General features: G+C 42.6%; 1 protein-coding gene across 4 annotated transcripts in view; it reads right to left on the reverse strand.

Annotated features, from left to right (window-relative positions):
- PHACTR3 (phosphatase and actin regulator 3) overlaps positions 1-20,881 on the reverse strand; it is a 110,763-nt gene that overhangs the window by 15,320 nt on the left and 74,562 nt on the right. For all 4 annotated transcript variants that reach the window (XM_061375678.1, XM_061375679.1, XM_061375680.1 and 1 more), the window contains exon 8: positions 14,332-14,485. In XM_061375678.1, the coding sequence (XP_061231662.1) occupies positions 14,332-14,485 (154 nt within the window). The remainder of the gene's footprint in view (positions 1-14,331; positions 14,486-20,881) is intronic.

Here is a 20,881-nt window from a genome sequence, read left to right on the forward strand (position 1 = left end):
TATTTAACCAAAGACATGCTCTTTTGGTAGCAGTGTCAGCATGAGCAGCTCTACAACTTGCTCTTGCTTCTGCTTTGCCTTGCAGCTGGGCAAAGATCTGGTTTGGGGAATACATTCAAGCCAAAAATAGCTCAGCAAGAAAAACTGCTGAAAGAACATGTTCTTCAGATAACAGCACGAGTGGTGCAGGCTCCCAGAGCAGCTCCTCTGCTGAAGGCTGATGAGGGCTCAAGGCTGTGTATTAAAATGTATGTTGAAAGGTCTTTCAGGTGAAACCATGTGCTGGTTATGACCTGGGTCACACTCTGCACGTCACTGAAAATGGTTAATAATATTTCATTACAAAGTAATAGGTTATTTATAATTTTTTTTTTTTAATTTATGAAGCAGGAGTAAAACTCTGGAGCCCTGTGTTCCCACAGGAAAAAACCCAACAGTGTTATGTATCTCTGGTTTAGGCAAATCGAGAACATTGTGGGCTTGATGCTTCAGAACAAGCAAACAGGAGGAATCATATAATTCCCATGGTTTTAGTTCTGTCCTATTGTGTATGTATTACCATTATATTATTTTAAATAAAGACACCTGCCACTGCTGAAATGATAGTAAAATCAACTCTGATAGAAACTGCTTGAGCAACAGCAGGGACTCTGCTAGTCAATCACAAGTAGGCCAGAAGCAAACCTTTGCTCAGTGGTGGGGACTGCCACTTTACTGAGCCAACGCTCCTAGTGAAACAGTTGTATACTCCTGGGTAATGATATGTACAAAAAGAAACAAAAAAGAAGTTAGGTTTTAGCTTCACTATACAAATGATGCCTAATACAGTGCCTGTGCTTGATCTCCTGCAGGGAGCTGAGGCTGGCTTCCCAGCCAGCCTTGACCCTGTGAGAAATGAAGTGTCTGTAGGCTCATAACTCAACTTCCCAGGCAGCCAGGAACACAATTTCAGCCACTGCAGTCAGAACAGGAACAGGAGGACAGAAAGACATGCCAGTTGCACTGTAGCACTAGCTGCATTTCAGAGTCCCTCAGAGATGCAGTACATGGATGGAAGCATCCAAAATGTCCTGAATTGAGCTAGGATGCTCCCTGTTGCACAGCTAACATTAAAATCCTGCAATACCATCCACTTAATCTACAAACAGTTGCTCCTATTAACAGATGCCACTGCAGTTGTACAACTGTGGGATTTGGGTCACTGGAAGAAACCACAGCTGGATTTGCAGAGAGCAAAGAAATACTGGTATGCATAGCTTGTCAGCCTGCCTCTGCTGGCTATATGTAAATTCTCCTTCACCCCCTCATTTAAAACGAAATAATTTGGGAATGGCTGTCCTTGCTCTGGATACAAACTGCTGAGAGTTTCCCCATGAGATGTGAGCTCTGGAGAAGTTACTTCTCTATTCCCTGTAACCTGTATTAGTATATAAAGGACCCTTTGGCAATCTGTGAAGTTACAAATAAACACCTGCAGGCATATTTGCCACTGCAAAGTGTTGCATAAAGCAATAGCAAGGATTTAGCCCAGAGCTGGTGGTATCAAGCTGTGTGAGCCTACTAACCCAGCAGCGTCAAACCCTAGCAGGAGAGGGCATGCTGCTGCACTTTGCAGTCTGGTTGGAATGTCAGGCTTCATGCCAAAGGACAGCTTCTTAATTACTGAAGTCAGTCAAGGAAAGTGGAGCACTTTCATGGCTTTGTGTAATCCCTAAAGAAAAAAAAAAAATCCCTAAATGACAGTGATTCCTAAAGTTCCAAATTCTTCTGGAATAGACGGTCCTGGCTGGGACCATATGTATGACTGCACACCTGCTATCAAATTGCAAGGATCTCTCTGGGAACACTCTTCCTGGCAACACAAGTACTCTCTAGTTCTTGCCTGTCACTCACCCACACAGCATCTCCAAAAGGATGGGATATCCCTGCCTTCAGATAGCATATCACCATCTGTTGTACTATTTTCTGTTTCTCTTGTGCATGCTATTGTTAGTGCAGTACTTTTCAGCACAGAGCTAGACCAACAGTTCGCCCTCATGCTGTCATTAACCAAGGCTGGCCAGCCTTTGCCCGCAGCATGTTCTGAATCCTGCTTCTTTATTGCATTCCTTTTTTTTTTTTTTTTTTTAATCTTTTGAGTTATTTGTTGATTTTCAATGCAAAGAGAGTTCCTGCTGTCAGCATTCAGGGTGAAATGAGAGATTTCACTGCCAACTTGGAGATGTGGCCAAGCACCCTGCAGGAGTGTGAGTCTCCTGGTCACAACAGGAATAATCATCTGTGGTTTACCTGTTTCACCAGCAGATCTCTGCAGAGGTGGTCTATAGGGTTATCCCTATCATACAGAATAGGAAAATGTGGCAAAGTGTCTTGGCTGAAAAACCAGGCTTGCAGACACACCAGGGATTTATTAATTTCCCACTTCAAATAGCATTTCAGTGATTATGTTTTCCTTTGGTTTTAAATTGGGCTGAAAGAGAAGTATGACTTGTCACTTGATGCCACAAAGTGTGACACTAAATGTTACCAACAGGCTAACCTACATGGAAATGCAGAGAGGATTTGAATTAAAAAACGTCCTCAGATTCTGTCTAATCTTCCCCAAAGCTTTCTACGCTCTCCTTAGTTCCTTTTAGGATCCTGTGTTTAGTTCTGGTGATGTAAATCCAAATAGAGGTTGCTGGCAAATTTCAGTCAGGACAGAAAATTCTGACCTTTTGAAATCTGGGTTGAATAAACATAAGAATTTAATTATGTAACATTTGCTGTTGACCTGAGCATTTGCTTTTGATATTACTGCTATGATTTGTTGTGGTGCAACACACATCGTCCTTTACTGTCAAAGTACAAGGCTGTGAAAACCTTTGTGATCTCTCCATATTCTTGGGAAAGGATTCAATTTTAAGGAGACACATATGTGTCTCCTTAGAGTTGTTTTCTGACTGCTAGGATAAGAGTAATCTAAACAGAGCAGTGTAAGGTGGGAGTAACTTCAAGGCTAGAACAGCCCTTGACTCTCTGCAGATGAGCTCCATCATACACTGCTTTTCTAAGCTTTGGAGCATGTTTTTTTCATGGCAACTGTTGCACAGCAAGTTGCAGGTAATCCTGCATTTGAATGCTGGGCCTCCAGTCCACCAGCTAGTCCCTGCTAAACTGAGCTTCCCGCTCTAACCATCCTTGTAGACCTAAGCTTGGTATTTCCACATGCCTCTTGTTCACCATTATCTTTTTCCTGTGTGTTGTAAACAAGATGCAAAGTTTTCTTTAAACTTAATTGCATGATGACTGTAAATATAACTTCATCACATTAGTAGTGGTTTGATTAACCTTTACTTAAGGAGGAGGATTTTTCCCCTGTTGGGGTGTGGTTGGAAGTACCGTAGCCACTCCCTGTGAGAATTACAATACAAGGCTCAGTGTAGCCTGGCCAGAACATGGCTTTTGCAGACCCCCTCAAATTTTAAGCCTGATCCCTTTGCAATAGACCAGCTGTTACCTGGAGAGACTGTTGGGACATCCTGGCTTTTTAATTGTTTTTAACATGATTTCTGAAAAACTAATAAAGTATTAATTCATCCAGAATTTAGTTTGCTTAATATGATAATTTCAAGCAAATGACAATGGTTGCTCATCTGTGAATCATGTAGTCTTGATTTCTGAGGGCTTTCTTCAACAGTGGGGCAGTGATGGTTTTATCCTGGTGTTTGCTCTTGGCCTAGTGGTATTTTACATAATTTTAACAAAATACCTGTCACATCTTTGTACAACAATGGACTAATTAGACTGAAGTAACCTGTTTCTAATGTGATTTGAGACTCAGATTTTACCAATACACTGGCTCTTTGAGAAGGTGTGTTTCCTATTTGCCTTTATACACTTCTCTGCATAAGTGGACTTTGAACAGAAGGAGGTCCTCAACCTCCAGAGGTGTCTGTTTTTTTCCTTATTTCACTGCATAAATCCTTGAGCATGGCTTGATAAATCTGGGAGTCCTTTTTTGTCTTTTGATCTGTTACATGTGACAACTAAAGAAAAAGATAGTAAATGAGAATGATTTCCAGGGTTAAAAAAACCCATTGCATAGTCTGGAGAGGTCAAAGAAGTGTGCTGACCACTGAAGGAAACTTGCCCTGCTCTGTTTGACCCAAGCAGCTTCCATGCTACACAAATAACAGGAAAACCCTCACAAGACCTGATTATAGAACTGCAGCTTGCCAGGTGGGCATAGGCAATAGAATCACAAATATATATCAATAATTAAAATGTAGTCCTACCTAAGACTGTACAATAACTATTAAACAGTGTTTGACAAAAATCAATGCCTTTCTTTCCTTCCCCCTCCCTATTTTCTATATTTATTTCCTTCATTTTTCACCCCCTCTTGCATTCTGTAAGGTTATTTCAGCAAGGTAGAAACTGTGCTAGGCTGACCCAGTTTTCCTCTATGAAAGCAGTAAGCCCAAGGCTTTGATTCCTGGGAGGAATTAAGATCTTGAATGAACCAGGCTACAGAAGTTGTTCTCAGAGCCACAGGAGGAAACTGTAGTAACTCAAACAGCATTTGAAACACCAGCAACTGCACTGTATGAATTGCAGTTTCTTTGGATCACATGTGATGAGGCAGTTCTTAGAAGAGAGTCCAAAAACCTGCTCAGGTTCTTCATGCAAAGATGACTCCTGACAACACTGCCCCATAAATCAGTGATAACATGTTACTATGGTGCTCGCCATACACCCTCGAGGTATGGCCTGTGCAGGTGTGATACCACACAATAGGAAAACTTTTGTCTCTTTCTTTCCGCAGACTAAAAGCCACACTAGAAATTTTGTGGGAGAAGTGAATTCTGTCTATTCAAGTGTTCTGCCAGCAATTCCCAGCAAGTGTTACAGTGAAACTCCTATATACCCAGTCTGCATATAAATTTGGCTAGGTTTAAAAGCGGGGAAGAGAACCAGCCCAACACCAAAACTCCCCCTCTCTCTTTTTTGTTCTTAGATACTTTCATGTGGCAAGTCAGAAACTAAGTATGTTAAAACTGACAAACCTGCAGCTGAAGGCCTTTCTGGCTGGGATTTTGCTCATACCAGTTCATAGCATTTTGGATATACAGCGTCCATCCTGTCTTGCTTCTGTTTCAACTACAGTGAAGTAAGGGCTTGGCTTTAAGTGCATAAAACTTGCTTGCTGAATTTCATTGACAGGTGTAAACCAACACAAAAAAGTACCAGTGACTATCCCCACAAATAGGAAGTGCTGCTACCATGATGGTTGAATGTGAGATCATCAGGACAGTGAGAAGAGCGTGCAGCAAGCTCACTGCCCTGGGCTTCAAAAGAGCAGACTTTGGCCTCTTCGGGAACTTGCTTAGTAAGGTTCCATGGGCTATATCCCTAGAGGGCAGGGGAGCACAAGACTGTTGGTTGATATTCAAGGATCACCTGCTACAAGCTCAGGAGTGTTGCATCCCAACTAGAAGGAAGTGCAACAGGAGGGCCAGGAGACTTCCTTGGATGGATAAGGAGCTGCTGAGAAAAATTCAAATGAAAAAAGAGTCTTGTAGAAAGTGGAAGCAAGGACAGGCGGCCTGGGAAGAGTACAAGGATGTTGTCCGGCAAGCTAGGGACCAGGTCAAGAAAGCTAAGGCCCAGTTAGAATTAAACTTGGCTAGGGATATTAAGGATAACAGGAAGGGATTCTACAGGTACATAGCAAATAAAAAACAGAATAGGGAGAACATAGGCCCCCTCAGGAAGCTCTCGGGAGAACTAGCTACACAGGATTTGGAGAAGGCTGAGGTTCTGAATGACTTCTTTACCTTGGTCTTCACTGGCAAAGTCTCTGATCGCGCCACCCAAGTCTTGGAAGGCAGATGCAGGGACTGTGAGAATGAAGACCTTGGGCCCACTGTAGGAGAGGAACTGGTTCAAGACCATCTTAAAAATCTGAATGTGCACAAGTCCATGGGTCCTGATGAAATCCATCCGTGGGTCCTGAAGGAGCTGGCGAATGAAGTTGCTAAGCCGCTGGCCATTGTATTTGAAAAATCATGGCAGTCAGGTGAAGTTCCCGAGGACTGGAAAAAGGGAAATATAACCCCCATTTTTAAGAAGGGGAAAACGGATGACCCGGGGAATTAGAGACCAGTCAGTCTCACCTCTGTGCCTGGCAAAATCTTGGAGCAGGTTCTCCTGGAAGGCATGCTAAGGCACATGAAAATCAACAAGGTGCTTGGTGACAGCCAGTATGGCTTCACTAAGGGGAAATCCTGCCTGACCAATTCGGTGGCCTTCTATGATGGGGCTACAGAACTGATGGACAGTGGTAGAGCAGTTGATGTCATCTACCTGGACTTGTGTAAAGCATTCAACACTGTCCCACATGACATCCTTGTCTCTAAATTGGAGAGACATCAATTTAATGGATGGACCACTCAGTGGATACAGAACTGGCTGGATGGCTGCACACAAAGAGTTGTCAATGGCTCAATATCCACCTGGAGACCTGTAACAAGTGGTGTCCCTCAGGGATCGGTGTTGGGACCGGTCTTGTTTAACATCTTCGTTGCTGACATGGACAGTGGGATTGAGTGCGCCCTCAGCAAGTTTGCTGATGACACCAAGCTGTGTGGTTCAGTTGATACGCTGGAGGGAAGGAATGCCATCCAGAGGGACCTTGACACGCTTGTGAGGTGGGCTGATGCCAACCTCATGCAGTTTAACCATGCCAAATGCAAGGTCCTACACCTGGGTCGGAGCAATCCCAGGCACGGCTACAGGTTGGGCAAAGAGAGATTCAGAGCAGCCCTGTGGAGAAGGACTTGGGGGTGCTGGTCAATGGTCCCTACTGATTCAGCTGCACAAATTAAATTAAAGCAATTTGTTCCTGTAATTACTTGTGCTGCAGATCCAAAGTAGCTTAAGAACCTGAATCACAATCCAGAGTAAGGTGAGGCATTACAGAGCATTATTGGCTTTCTCCAGATTTCCAGGTTGACTTATGGCTGCTTGTCACTGGGCAGAGCTTGGGCTCAGCTTTTTAAGGCATTTGTAGGTGTCTCACTTCTCAGAGAGGATTTGAGCCTGAACACACGCTGCTATCGGGAGGCGGTTAGTCAGGGCAAAACAAGTGCACTGTTTGCTTCCTGAAAATGTTTTTTCCTTATTTAGTGATATCTGCTTTAGCAGTTTTCCTGTAAGTTTATTCACACAATTATGCTCCCTTGTGGCACCTTACAGCTTTCTGAACCCTGATGCTGTTTTCTATTTCTCGTTTCATATGTGCCACTTATCCTAGAAGATCTATTCCAGGAATTGACTCTGTGTCCCAGAAAAGGCCCTCCATATTCCTTTCTCTGTTTACACCTGCTGCTCTGCTCATCTCTTCCCTGCTGTGCATGACCTGCTGCCCTTGCCTTCGCTGTGCTTGGAAAACATGTTTGATTATGGTCATGGCACTGGAGCCAGAGAAGCAAAACAGAGTTGTACAAAGAGTTAGTGTCTTCCCAGAAGACAATCTCTCATCAGCTCTGCCCTGGACATGTGAAACTTGTCCCGAGGCAGTTGTATCTGCCCTCTGCAACGGCACTTCCGGTGTTTGCACAAAGTGAATGCCCAATGCTTAACAGGAGATGCTCGCTGAATCCTCAGTGATACAAACCTGCACTGAAAGCAGCTTTGAGTCATGTGCGTGTTGTTGAAATCCGAAGCTAACATGCAGGACTAAGTCCTCCCTGTTGCAGTCCTTTATAAATGAATTAGTGTGTCCAAAAATTCTTGCCAAACATGTTGTGGGCTGGTCTGAGACAGCAAATTGCTCTTTCTGTTTCAGCTGCAGATCATGGCTCTTGCCCAGAGCTGCTGAGGTGCTCCATAATTAATTGTGCATGCACTGTGCTTCATTACTGAAGCAATAAGCAGCTCTGGTTAAAGAGCTGTTATCTGGAGGGTCTGTTACAACCAGGGCTTGTTACTTGCTGACAGGGATCAATTTTAGTGAACTTCATTCTATTTTGCAAGTGTAATACCTAAAAGGGAACAGAGGCTCTTCAGTCCTAAAGGGACAAGGTAGTCAAGGTAAAGCAGATTGAGATGTACTTGAACCCCTTTTAATGCAAGTATTTGAGCTGTGCTGCAGCTCCCTTGGACCTGAAAAGCCATGTGAACAGGAGGCTAAACTGATTAATTGCTTGGAGACATTAACATAACTTGAGCTTTCTCTCTTTCCCCCTGATTTTTATCCTTGAAGACTGTCTCAGAGTACCTCTGGCAGCAGACACTAAATCTCAGCATCCTTAATTGTAAGACCAATACTGTTTGTCAGTGGGTACAAAACAGGGTTTCCAACTGTGTGTTGCTGCCTGACACCAAGGAATAGGGAGTAATAATGCCTATGGAGTCTAGGCATCTAAATCCTGGAGGCAACTCTAAAAAATTGCAGCTATCACTTGCACCTCCCTCATTTTTCTAATCTTTCTCCCATCCCCTGCAATGTTTTTCTTTACTGTAGCCTGAAAAGCTGAGCCCATAACAGAAAAGGGACAAAAGATTAAGAAAATCCCAAATCCCCACACAGCACCAGGTTTCAAATGCACTTGGGCACTGTGAAAGCTGTTAATAAAATCCCACTGCCACATGCAAGTCTCCCACAGCAACCCCCAGCTGGCCCTGCTGCCAGCATCTCCTCTTTCTGCTAGCATAGAGCAGGGAGAGCGGGAGACTCCCCTGGCTTGCACACACAGGCATGAAATTAAATGCTAGCTCTATATATAGCTCCTGCCTCATGCACGAGCTGAGGCTTTCACACACTCCCATCGCTGCACTTGCCAGGGTTATTTTTAGCATTGGTGACAAGGTTACCTGGATTATTCTGCCAAATCAGAGTGAAATGCCTTGAATTGTATGCAGATAACATCAGAGATGAGAGCTGATCTTTTCTTTGTGCCTGCTCCTGCCTTTCTGGCTCTGCAATAAATCTGTGCCAAGTTTTCCCAGCCTTGTGAAATCAGGGCAGTTCCCTGACTTCTAGTTCAGAAAAAGTGTGAGTTTAAGCACAGTCAGAGCTGTATCAAAAAACCTTGATAGTCTCCAAGTGAACATAGGCTTATCTCTAAACTGGGCTCACTTCAGTATCTACTTGATGTCTGCATTAGGGCTACTAGTAGTTTGTAGACACGCCTTCCCCCCTTTCTTGGTCAAAATCAAATCATATATTCCCCAAAGTTCAGTGAATTCAGTCCAGTTTCCCACTGAATCTCTCTGTCTGGAGGGCTGATGCCTTTTCAGTGCAAAGCTGAATGGAGACATTTCTGTGAAAATGTGGCACTGGACGTGCTGTTCTTGAACCATGGCACAGCTTTTGTTTCGTTGATAGGTAGAATTTTCCTTTATGACTGCTCAGTGTTGAGCTGTCACGCTTTCTGCTTTTAGGCTGCAAAATCTGAAGTGCTGTTTGCTTGGTATTGTTTAGTCTCCACTGTGAACTTCACGCTCTGTTACACGAGGCCAAGGTGCAAGCCAGGGTCTATCTGGGTGTGCATTTAGCTACATCTGCAGTTTCTGGGTAAGTCAACTCAAAATGCCTTTCCAAGAACCTTAGGGCAGCACTAGAACTACAGATTTCCAGATGTGGTAAAGTACTGAGTAAGATACCTCCTTTTCATAATACAATGCCAAGATACCTTTCCCCAGTGTGATCCACTTAATCATGCCAACATTCTCAATGTGGTAAAGATCAGTTTTAGGTAGTCGAGCTTTGGTTCCGCTCTGTGTCCACAAAAGCATCATTCTTCCTGTCTGACGCCTTTGATGCCTACATTGCTGTACCTGAATTCCTCTCTCCATAATCCTTTAAGTGCTGCTTAATGCATCGTGTCTACTTATGCAAATATGCAAGGAAGTGAAAAAGAACATGGAGTGAAAATTACAAGTGTAGTCTTTTCCGGGAATTCATGTTTTCATTGAAACACTAAGTAACAGTGGAGTGCCTTTAACTGTGGCTATACAAGGCATACTAGAGAAGCACGAGCCACCCAGGCAGCTCAAACATGAACTTTCTAAGCAATCAGATACCAAATTTAATTAAACAGCCTTTTCCTGTGTCACTCTTCAGTCTAGCAACCATTTTACTCCCCCAGGTTTCAGTTTCTAGAACAAAGTGAGTATGTAAGGCAAAAAACAGGTATTGCAAATAATCGTACTTGCAAATGTCTCTTCTGCCTCTTGACACAAAGAGCTCTCAATTCATGGAATTCCATTGAGGGCTTATTATCTGTGCTCCCAACACATAATAATGGGAACCAAGACCTGTTGAGAGCCCTGTTGCCTAATGCACAGTAGAATATTGCCAGTGCACACTATGCCTGGGGCACTGGGGAAGTGTGAATTAGTAAGAGAAACGCTACTGGAAAGGCAAATCTGGGGAAAATGCAATCTTGCCATTTTGGATGGAGGAGGAGGGAGACGTACTTGTTTCCATGGCAACAAGTGGGAGACTGAATTGGCTGGGAGCAGGAAATAGGGAAATACACTTTTCAAAAGCAGCAATGCACATAAATGAATATTTGTATCTGTACTCGCACTGCTGTCAGTCAATGGTGAATCTGAGGTCAGTGGTCTTGCACTGCTGAAATGTAGAATCTGGCTCAAAAGATATAACAGAATTCCTCAATCTCTCTTTTGTGATGGAATGAATGGGAAAGTGAAGAAAAATAAGGATTTTAGCCTTGACTGCATAAACACTCGTCAGCACAATAGCAGAAAGCTGGTTTTTCCAGCAGGTTCACAATTACCATTGCAATATATTACAGCCAGAACCATTGAAAAATGCAACACTTTTGAAAAAATGTTGGGCTTTTTTGTCTCTCCATTTTTGAAGTTACGTAGATGCTATTATTCAGTATACTTTGCACATTATATACGTCAGCACAGCTTTCCCTCCGGAGTATAGGACTGTGGGACTGAGGCAATTTGCTAGTGAGCTTCCAAATATGTACAAATATACTGAGAAATATTGATCTTGAAAACAACTGCCTATGTATTTGTGCTGTGTAATTGCCATTCTCATGCAGCCAGCTGTTGAATAGCTACTCGCTAATCTGCCTGGACATTATTCTTTTGTGCTAAAGTACAGGTCTCTAGCATGATGGTACATGTGGATTCAGAACCAAGCCAGCAAGTCACATGGCTGTTACCAGTGTTACCAGTGCAGCAGCAGCAGCAGCAATGTGCTCTTGTCTGCATAGGTAGCTGCAAAATCATCCAGAGAGCAGACATTTCTCTTGGATCCCATTTTCCAACCAGTACCTCACACCAGAACTTTTAGGATTCCTTAGTGGTAGACTTCCAAGTTGTCACAAAGAGATTATGCTGCACAAGAATCAGTAAAATGAATTAATTTTAAGAGCATAAAATCTCATCCAAGAGTTTCTCTCTTTCCAGAGTGGTTATGTTTCAATGCTACTGCCAGTTTGTGCTCTGAGTGGGAACTCTGTGGTTGTCTGGGTTTTGTGGAGTGAGACCTTGTCAGTCCCAATCAGAAACTCCAGAGGGATATCACTAGGGCTTTGAGTCCTTGGCCTTTACCAATACTCACTTTTACTTTTTGTCTTTTTGGACACTTGCTTACTTTTCCTGGTATAAATATTTTTCTGCATGCATCCACCACCTGAGGTTGTTTGCACGATCATGTTCTATTCTGTTGGATGAGTTAAGAGCTGAGTTGAGCTCTGCCAATGCACATATGTGCTGGAAGTTGTATGGGAAATTGCTTCCAATCTGTTTTGCCATTCCTGGCTATTCTAGCAATCTCTGCACCGTCTGTTCCCCGAGATGCACTGAATCTCCCACATTCTGGGAGGAAGTTGCTAAATGAAAGCCTGTCTTCCTCTGCTTGGAACAAAAATGGCTTTTAGCCATCCTGTAGATATTACCAGTGAGACTAATGGCCTGTACCAAAGATTGCTTCATAGGGCCACAGCAGACACTACTGAGGCTTCCTTCACTGTATTTACCCATAGAGAATACATTTCCCAGCTCCTAGTAATGACCAACAGTTTTCCTCACCAGCAGAGCAGTTCCCTTTTTAAGTCCTGGTACTGACACTTGAATTTATATATGCCTCCTTTAAAATAATTCTTTAGGATTCTTATTAAGCAAGAGAAATTGTAAATGAAAAGGCTAAAGCCCGTAGTTATGCTACTTGAAGCCGTTTTTAGCTGTGATTCCATTAGACATTCAAACTAAGAGCAGTCAGACTGTATTGAAGAGAGATGTGACCTCAGCAGCTCAGTAATACGAGGTAGGCTGGATATATCAGTGAATAATCTGTGGTAGCTGAACTTGATTTTAGGGATGTAGTGGGGTGGAAACCATTTTTTGTATATTTTAGAGCCATAAAATTAAGGTCCTGACCTATGAAGACATTTCAGGAGCAACTGACTGGCCAGAATATTGGCATTCACAGTATTGAAGTGCAGCTTGAAATATTTCCCTGACCTGAACACAGAAAATTTGCAAGGCTGAGATGGTCAAGGCCATGGTCAAGGTCTATTGATTTTCCTCCCTAAGACAATGGGCATTAATGTGGCACATCTATGATTTACTCTGCCCGCACTTCCTTGGAATATAATGTAAATCGTAATGTGATATTCTCTACTTGCATGGGATATACATGGGTACTGGGACTGTCATACTGATATGGGACTGTCATCTCCTCTGTCTTGGGCAGTCACTGGCATGATGCACTGTTCTTCTTTGGGTATTAAGTGCTACCATGCTTCAAAGAATAAACAGCAGTCACTGAGACTGGAGGAAAGTGATTACTCATCTCCAGTGTTGCAGGAGCATTGTGAAGTGCACCCAAAATCTTGTCAGTGTTCACCCAGGAGTTCATTTCTTAGCTGAGGGTAAGTGTGCCTATGGCAGTGGTGTTTTCCTCCATAAACTCTGGCCTATTTGCTTTGATCCATATGCATACTTCTCATTCCCTGTCCCCTGTGGTAAAGTTTAATCAAATGCACACACATGAATGGAGCTAGTCTAAATATCAATAAATGTTTCTTTCAGGAGAGGCTTGAGTATTTAATATTTAATAAGCCTTGAAAATGAACTTTTATTCATGTTTCTCAATTTGATTGCAAGCATTTTGGCGGTGAGCAGTGCTCACTGTCCCAGTGTGGGCAAGCATGGCACAGATTATTTAACAAACCACTTTGTCTCATCTAAAATATTCATGTTTGCAGATATCCAAATGTAACTCTCAAAAAAACCAACCCACAAACAAAACCCAAATGGTGCAGTCTGAGCCTCACAGTTACCATAAATCTTTGCTTTAGGCTACACGCCACCGTAATGCCATTTCTCTCTTGGCTCTACCCTGTTGCCCTGGTTACTGATCAAAACCAACTGATCCCTTCTGTCCCTGCTGCTGGCCTTGAACAAGCACCTTACTTGTGTGAGGGCAGTGCTGCTGAACCTGCTTCTTCACTAAAGCAGAAATGTAGCCACCATTGTGTACAGCAGCCTTCCTTTGTTCAAATAAATATGCAGCTATAACAATTGCCTTTATCCTCAAATTCACCTAGTGCTGACAAGCAAAACCAGGTTAATGAATAATTCCATTCTTATTTTTGTTAAAGCATTAGCCTTTCTGGAGGACCTCAATATCTTGATTACATCATAGAATCATAGAATAAACTAGGTTGGAAAAGACCTTTAAAATCATCAAGTCCAACCTGTACCCCAGCACTGCCAAGGCCACCACTAGCCTATGTTTTTTGAGCACTACCTGGGACAGTGGCTCCCCAGCTGCCCCCTGGGCAGCCTGTTCCAAAGCCTGATCACATCACCCTCTTGGGGAAGAAACTTTTCCTAATATCCAACCTAAACCTCCCCTGGTGCAGCTTGAGGCCGTTGCTTCTTGTCCTGTCTCTTATTACTTGGGAGAAGAGATTGACCTTCACCTCACTACAACCTCCTTTCAGGTAGTTGTAGAGAGCAATAAGGTCTCTCCTGAACTTTGTTTTCTCCACCAGTTCCCTCAGCTGTTCCTCCTAAGACTTGTTCTCAAGAGCCTTCACCAGCTCCATTGCCCTTTGTTGCAGTGGAGTTGAAGGTAGATATGGCAGAATTTTGTCTCCCACATTAACTTCTGACTTTTTTAATTTGAATCAAGGGAATCCTGACTGAAGAGGTAGTTAAGATTTCTCTTTTTTTTTAAGTGGTTGATATGCAGGAAATGGACTTGGGGGTGGGTGACAGTGTCTCATCTGTCAGTACCCACAGGACGCTTCATTGTAAAGGGAAGTTCCCCCCTCTTCTTAGAAGACTTACTTCGAGAGCTTCATTTCAATTTGCTGCCGGATTTCCTGTCTTTCCTCATCTGTCCTCCTTGGGAAAATATTCCTGTCTTCCAGCTCCTGCTTACTTGGTCTGTTTCGTAGTTTTACTGCCAGCAGTTCTTTCTTGCATTTTCTTGGCAAAGTACCTGGGATATGCATTGAAAAGAAAATAATTAGAAAGACAGCTTCTGGGGAGGAGAGGTGAACATTAAAAGAGCAGAAAACCTACAGAGCGATAGTGGTCTGTATGTCAGTGTGAAGTGAGCAGCTGTGCCGGGCTCAGACACAAAACCACGTACAAATCTAGAAGATCATATTCCTCTGGTGCCATTATTATCCATTAGAAGCAAGCAGTGCTCTCAGGTGAAAATTATTTGCAGCTGAGACATGATTCACATTGCTAGATTAGAAGTCTAAAGCTGTGCCTCTTGCCTCAGTCCTCTGAGCATCCCCATAGCCCAGAGCAATCCCTGTTTTCTGAACCAGCTAGTGGTTCCTTTGCAGGAGGACTGAATCACTCAGTGGCAGAAGTGACTGGGACATGTACACCTTCCTCTTTGGATCACAAGGTGTAACAAGGGATAGGTAATGGTAACTAAAACAAAGTTGTTGCGTGGCTTGTGTGTATATATGCAGATAGACATATCTGTGTAAAAATATATACAGAGATATATATGAAGTATGATTCTGGTTTTCTGGCATTAGAAATTAGAGGATCACAACTGTGACCAGACACTGTGCGTCACTCTAACACTAAATACAAACCATGATGCATGTCTATATCCTGTCCAGTGTGACAGTGTGTCGTAACAGAATTTCATCTATCAATCAGTATTATTCTGTTGGCATTAGGCCCTTTCCTCTGAATGGAGCAGGGGCAAATATTGCAAGGAATGACACAAAAAGGCCAGGTTTTATGATGACTCACAGAATACTGGCAACTTTATTGGACATTAGGCAGCAAGAGACACAAATGGTTACTGTGATTGCATGACTGGTTGTGCTCTACTGTAAAAAATATAGCACATGCTTTCCACCAAACCAGATAACCTGAAACATTGCCATTACAAAAACATGTTCATAGGAGAATATGCAGCAACTGTTTTGGGTAGGAGTCTATTGCTCTTCAGTGTGCTGGATGTTGAGTCCTTGATGCTGCCTCTCTGATGACAATAGAAATATCCTTTCACTCATACTAGAGGGAATTGTGTTTGAGTTTAGGTGTTTCTCTATCTCTGGCAGAGCTCTTTAGACTTCAGCAGGCTAAATAAATGAAAATTGGACTCCTGAGCTTAGAAAACCATTTTTCCATAGATAAGTTATGCAATAGAACAGAACACCATCTTTATTTTCAAGTGCATATTGAAAGTCTCAGGTGATGTCCGTATTGATAAACATCAAGTTTGCTTGTGATGGAGGGGGGAGGGGAAGAAAAGGGAAGTGATATTAAAACCAGTGAGCTGCTGAGTCATACTGGTAGGACTGCAGTCTTCCAGCAATCATGTCACAGGGGGGTTATAAGCAAGTAAATTTCTGCAAGGTCCCTGCACACCTCCCGTGCTGTGCTGACTTTTCTGCTGTCCAGTCCAGGGCTTCAGCGAGGTCTGAAAATCATCTTTGCAGAGCAGCATCAGTCAGATGGGGTTTAGGGTATTGTCAGGGTACATAGGATCTACAGTTAAGCCTTTGTATTTGCTTCGTCTTGGGAGGGCGGTGTGTAATAAGAGGTTATTTTGTTTTGGTTCTTTTTTACTTTAAAGGGTTTTAATTTAATGCTTCACCTTTTCTAGAAAAGGTCACATAATTTTTAAAGAAAATTATATTTAATTGGTATTTTTGTTTGGCATTTGAGATAGGATTAAAGTCTATTTTTAAAGAATGCTCTGGAGGTTGGCAAGATTCTAAATCCTAAGTAGATTCTCATTCCCAAATGTTGTGTTTTTATTCGATAGGGATCTGTGCACCTACATTATTATTATTACTATTGCTGCTATTGTTATTATTATTATCATCACCATTGATCTCAAATTTCTTTATGCAGGGGGAGGAGTCTACACCATATCTATGTATACATCTTGGGAAGACTGGGGCAGAAAGTAGTTATGGTGTCCTTGTGTGAACAGGAGCAAGTCTGTTAGCAGTTGCAGTGGTTTAAAATTAAACTTTTTAGAAACCAATCCTGGTTCAAAACCCCACTTAAAGTACAAAGCTGTGCCCTCATTTATCACCTTCCTCTAATGTTTTCAAAGTCTGTTGCAAACATTAATTAAATTAAACCATGCAGCCCTCTGTGTAGTAGTAGGTATTACATTTAACAGATGGGTAAAGAAGTTAAATGATTTGGCTGATGCTGCACACAGCCTTCTGCTAACTGAATATATGACTCCATCAGAAACATTTGGCTCATGAAGCCACAGATTTGGGATTCTGTCAAGGTTTTTCAAGCCTCCACCACACTGGGAGTGGGTGCAGAGGGGGTGCTTGCAGTGTTAGATCCATACAGCCCAGAAACCAATAGAATTCCTTCTGGAAACAATCTGAAACACCTGGGGCTGGCAAACTCCCAGGTATCTCTGAACATGTTCTCATTTTCACCTGGAAATTTTAATGGGTTGATAAGAGGAATTTGGTCATGTCAGGAGATTGCTGCAGAGAAGGCTGCACATGCACATTAAGCCCAATGGCTCCAGAGCATGATAGTCTTACCACCCATGTGTTGGCCATCTGCACTGTGCATTTGCAGACAGTTAGTGCATCTTGGCTGCACTGAAAGCAATAGATATGCACATGCATATGTATGCATCCAGAACTGCTTAGAAAGAATAAGGGAGCTCTACTGTGTAGTTGTCCTGGGTTCAGCACTAGCAGTCATTTTTCTCCTTCTTGGTAGCTGGTGCAATGCTGTGTATTGACTTTGGGCCTGGGGACAGAGCTGATAATAATGATGTATTGGTTTGGCCAAGGACTTTGTGAGTCTCATGCTCTGCCAGGGAGGAGAGAAGCTGGAAGGAAGCAGAGACAGGACACCTGACCCAAACTGACCAAAGAGGTATTCCATACCACAGCACGTCATGCCCAGGAGGTAACTGGGAGTTACCCAGAAGGGCTAGGGGACTGCAGCGTTGGAGAAGGTATGGGTCGGTGCTTGGTCAGGCTGGGGGGGCGAGTTATCGGTCGGCTGGTGCTGAGGTGTTGTATTCTCTTTCCTTGTTACTTCCTTTATCATTACTATTACTGGTGGTAGCAGTAGTGATTTGTGTTATACCTTAGTTACTAAACTGTTCTTATCTCAACCCGGGGGAGTTGCATTCATTTTGATTCTCCTCTCTGTCCCTCTGGGAGTAGGGGGAGGGCAAGAAGGGGGGGAGTGAGTGAACGAGCTGTCTGGCTAGGTTTAAACCACAACAGTAGTAAACGCTTGTTGTTTGGAGATGCACCTTAAACAGTTATTCTTCCATCCACTGATGACAGTGAAGGTATGAGCATGTAGGACTATCCCTACTCCCTTCAGGCTTTCTTGCCATACCATACTTGATTATACCTGACTGTTGTCATACCATATTATACCTGATCTTTGAATAGTGGGAGAGTATCAGTGATTATTTGCTCACATGAGGTCAGAGCTCATTTTCTACTGTCCCTCATCTATGAGATGAAGGGCAGCTGAACGCAATGTTCTGCAGTTAAAAGTCTGGACCTTTTTGCAAGAAGTCAGGTTTTGAAGCTGATGTGGAGGCACTGGGTAAAGCTAGCTCAGTGTGTGCCCTAGAGGCTTCTGTTTCAAAGTGAGAGGGAGCAATGAAAGACTTTGCTCGAGACAAAGTAAAATGAAGCTGCTCTTCAGAGTCTTGACTGCACCCAGGCTGCTCTGCTGTGCATTTAGAAAGAGTCTACTACTTTGTGAAATTAAAAACACAAATCATATCTGAAAACATCTCAACTTTAACCCAAATCCTGCTGTGGTATTAGAGGAGTGGAGAGCATACAGCTGACTCAGGATAAGCTGTGCTCACTTCATCCAGATGTCTGGATTTCTAAAAGGCTTATGCTACAACCAATCCCATGGTCCATATGCACTGGGCACTGATTAATCTTTAGGGTATTTCACCAATAAAAATGCAAGAGATCTGAATTAAACTGATCTGCAGGTCTAAGGAGCCATTTCTCCAGGCCAGAGCAATTGGGTTAACTGCTGAAAAATAATACCTGCCGCACAAAGTGAAAGTAGGGGATGATGTTTCCCCCCATCAGGAAGACATGCTGGGAACCACTCTGTAATTAATCTGGTTTCATCTTGACCAGCCCGATGATGGCCACTTCTGTTATTCTACCTGCTGCAGAAACCCAAATCTGAGGTTTCAGAATCAATAAACTAGTAAATAAACCAAAACCAGAGAACAAAGAGGAAAAAAAGCCACAAACTAATTTTCCCCAGCCCATTTTCAGCACTCCAAGGCAAATTTTTTCCTGATAACAATCTCAGTAGAAAGTGAACTTACAAATACAATTGTTTAACTATTCTTTTCCTAAGAGTTATTTTTCCAAGTCAGAAAGGTAAATTCAATGCCAATCTGCCCCATGACCAAACTATTTCAGCAGGATCTTGCCTGTGGCTCATTTCATGGTTTATGGCAGCCCAGCCTGGTCATCAATAAATGTTATGAAAATTCACACCTTCTTAATGCTTGGTTTGCAGGCTCCTGACTGAAGTTCATGGTTTAATTCAGTTGAATTATGACATTGAATTTCCTGTATGTTTACTGTTCTTTCTATCAAGCAACAGGCAAAACCTAATCCAGCATGCTGATAACTACTTGCTTGCAAGTAGTTATCAGTTGTGGGCTACATGGTGGTTACATTGTTTTTTTAAGCTTGTGCACAAAACTACTCTCTTGGCTGGTGTTTCTAGAGGTTTCAAAGAATGATTTATTGAGGAAGGTGCTAGTGGAAAGCCAAGGTACAATATTTCACTTTTTTCAGAGTTATCTGTACCAACCTCCCTGTAACCACATGGCTGTTGCACTCACTGTTCTGCATCACAGTGGCAATGGCAAACTTGATGACATCCTAAAGCAGGACACTATTTGTAAAGCAACTTTGGATTAATGGGTAGTTTCACCTCCTGACTTGCAAGCCAGTCCAGATTTTTTGAAACTAGAAAGAATCTGGATCTTTTCCAGGAATTATTCTGGTGCTATCCCTGACACTTGTCACTAGCTCTCATTCCTCTCTGAAATGTTAACGGATACATTTGAACGAATGGTGGCACAAGCAGTGCCACCCAGTGTCAAGACGAGAAATATCTTGCTTATGTCCAAGCTTGTGAGTAAATGGGCAGCAACCACATCCCCAAAGCTGTTGGGGGACTTCCATGGCTTAAGCAGCTGTGTTGCCCAGCTTGCCCAGTACCCATCCACAGACATCAAATAGTGGAACTTTGTATGGCCTGGGGTTTTGTCGTGCTCCTACAATGTGCCTGAACTTAAAACACCGGTAGAGCAAGCATCAGGCTTGTACAAAGAATTAGGTGTTCTGTAAATGCACATTTATAACCTGCAAGAACAAGACAGTCCACAATGATCTTCAGCCATGTGAAGTAAAACGATCTTATTGCTAAAGCTCAGGTCTTGTAATGACTTGGGTAAGTTTAGGGGATGTATGGAACAGTCATCTTCACGCAGAGGCTGAAGTTTAGCTGTTAAAAGACTTGAATGCCAAAAAATTAGATAAATGACGAGGAAAAAGGCTGCATAGCAACAAACAAAGAAATGAAAGAAAATTCTTCCTAAAAATTAGTTTTGCTGAAGCTGGAAAGTGTTTTGCATGGAAAAAGGGATTGCATTAATATCTGTGTCCTCTTTATCAAATGAGAAACCACCTTTGTTTGCTCTCTTTGCCCCAGTGTACACCTGCAGATAAATACTAATACATATATAATCATTGCACTAAAAAAAATTTACTAAGGAGAGCTGATTATTTTACTAAAGCCCACTTAAATAAGTTCTCAGGATTATATATTCCACATATGTCTCAAGAAAGGATAAAAAGGACCAAATAGGGAATTACTTTCTCCTTTAAGATCTTTGGATGTTTGTCCTTCCTACATTCACTATGTCTTCTTTTTTGCTGTACCATCACTGCAGTGGATTAATAGTTGTAAAATGGGATGTTTCTAAACCATCCACAGCATTGGCAAGGGGCGTGCAGAAAGCTTTCCCTACTGATGGTGAGATGAGTCTGCAAGTGCTGCCATTCATATATAGTAGTACAAAGGGACGTAACTGAAGGGGTGGAGCATACTGATACGTTACCATAACTCTAAATGTCAGCTTAGTGTGCAGTACATACCGAGACAAACATGCTCACAATCACCATGATTCACATTTAACTTCAGCTTTTCAGCAGGATTCCTTGACAAAGGTGATGTGACAATAGAGGAAGTTACACTGCTCAGTATTTTTTGGGGCATGCTGCCTTGTTTAGAACATTCTGTTCGGCTGAAATAGTCCAATATGGCTATTAATAACAATCTAATCTGAGAA

The sequence above is a fragment of the Neopsephotus bourkii genome, unplaced genomic scaffold (genome assembly GCF_033783945.1).
Source record: "Neopsephotus bourkii isolate Nb327-2 ecotype Australia unplaced genomic scaffold, CSIRO-AGI_Nbou_v1 NB_1663, whole genome shotgun sequence".
In the NCBI taxonomy this organism is placed as follows: Eukaryota; Metazoa; Chordata; class Aves; order Psittaciformes; family Psittacidae; genus Neopsephotus; species Neopsephotus bourkii.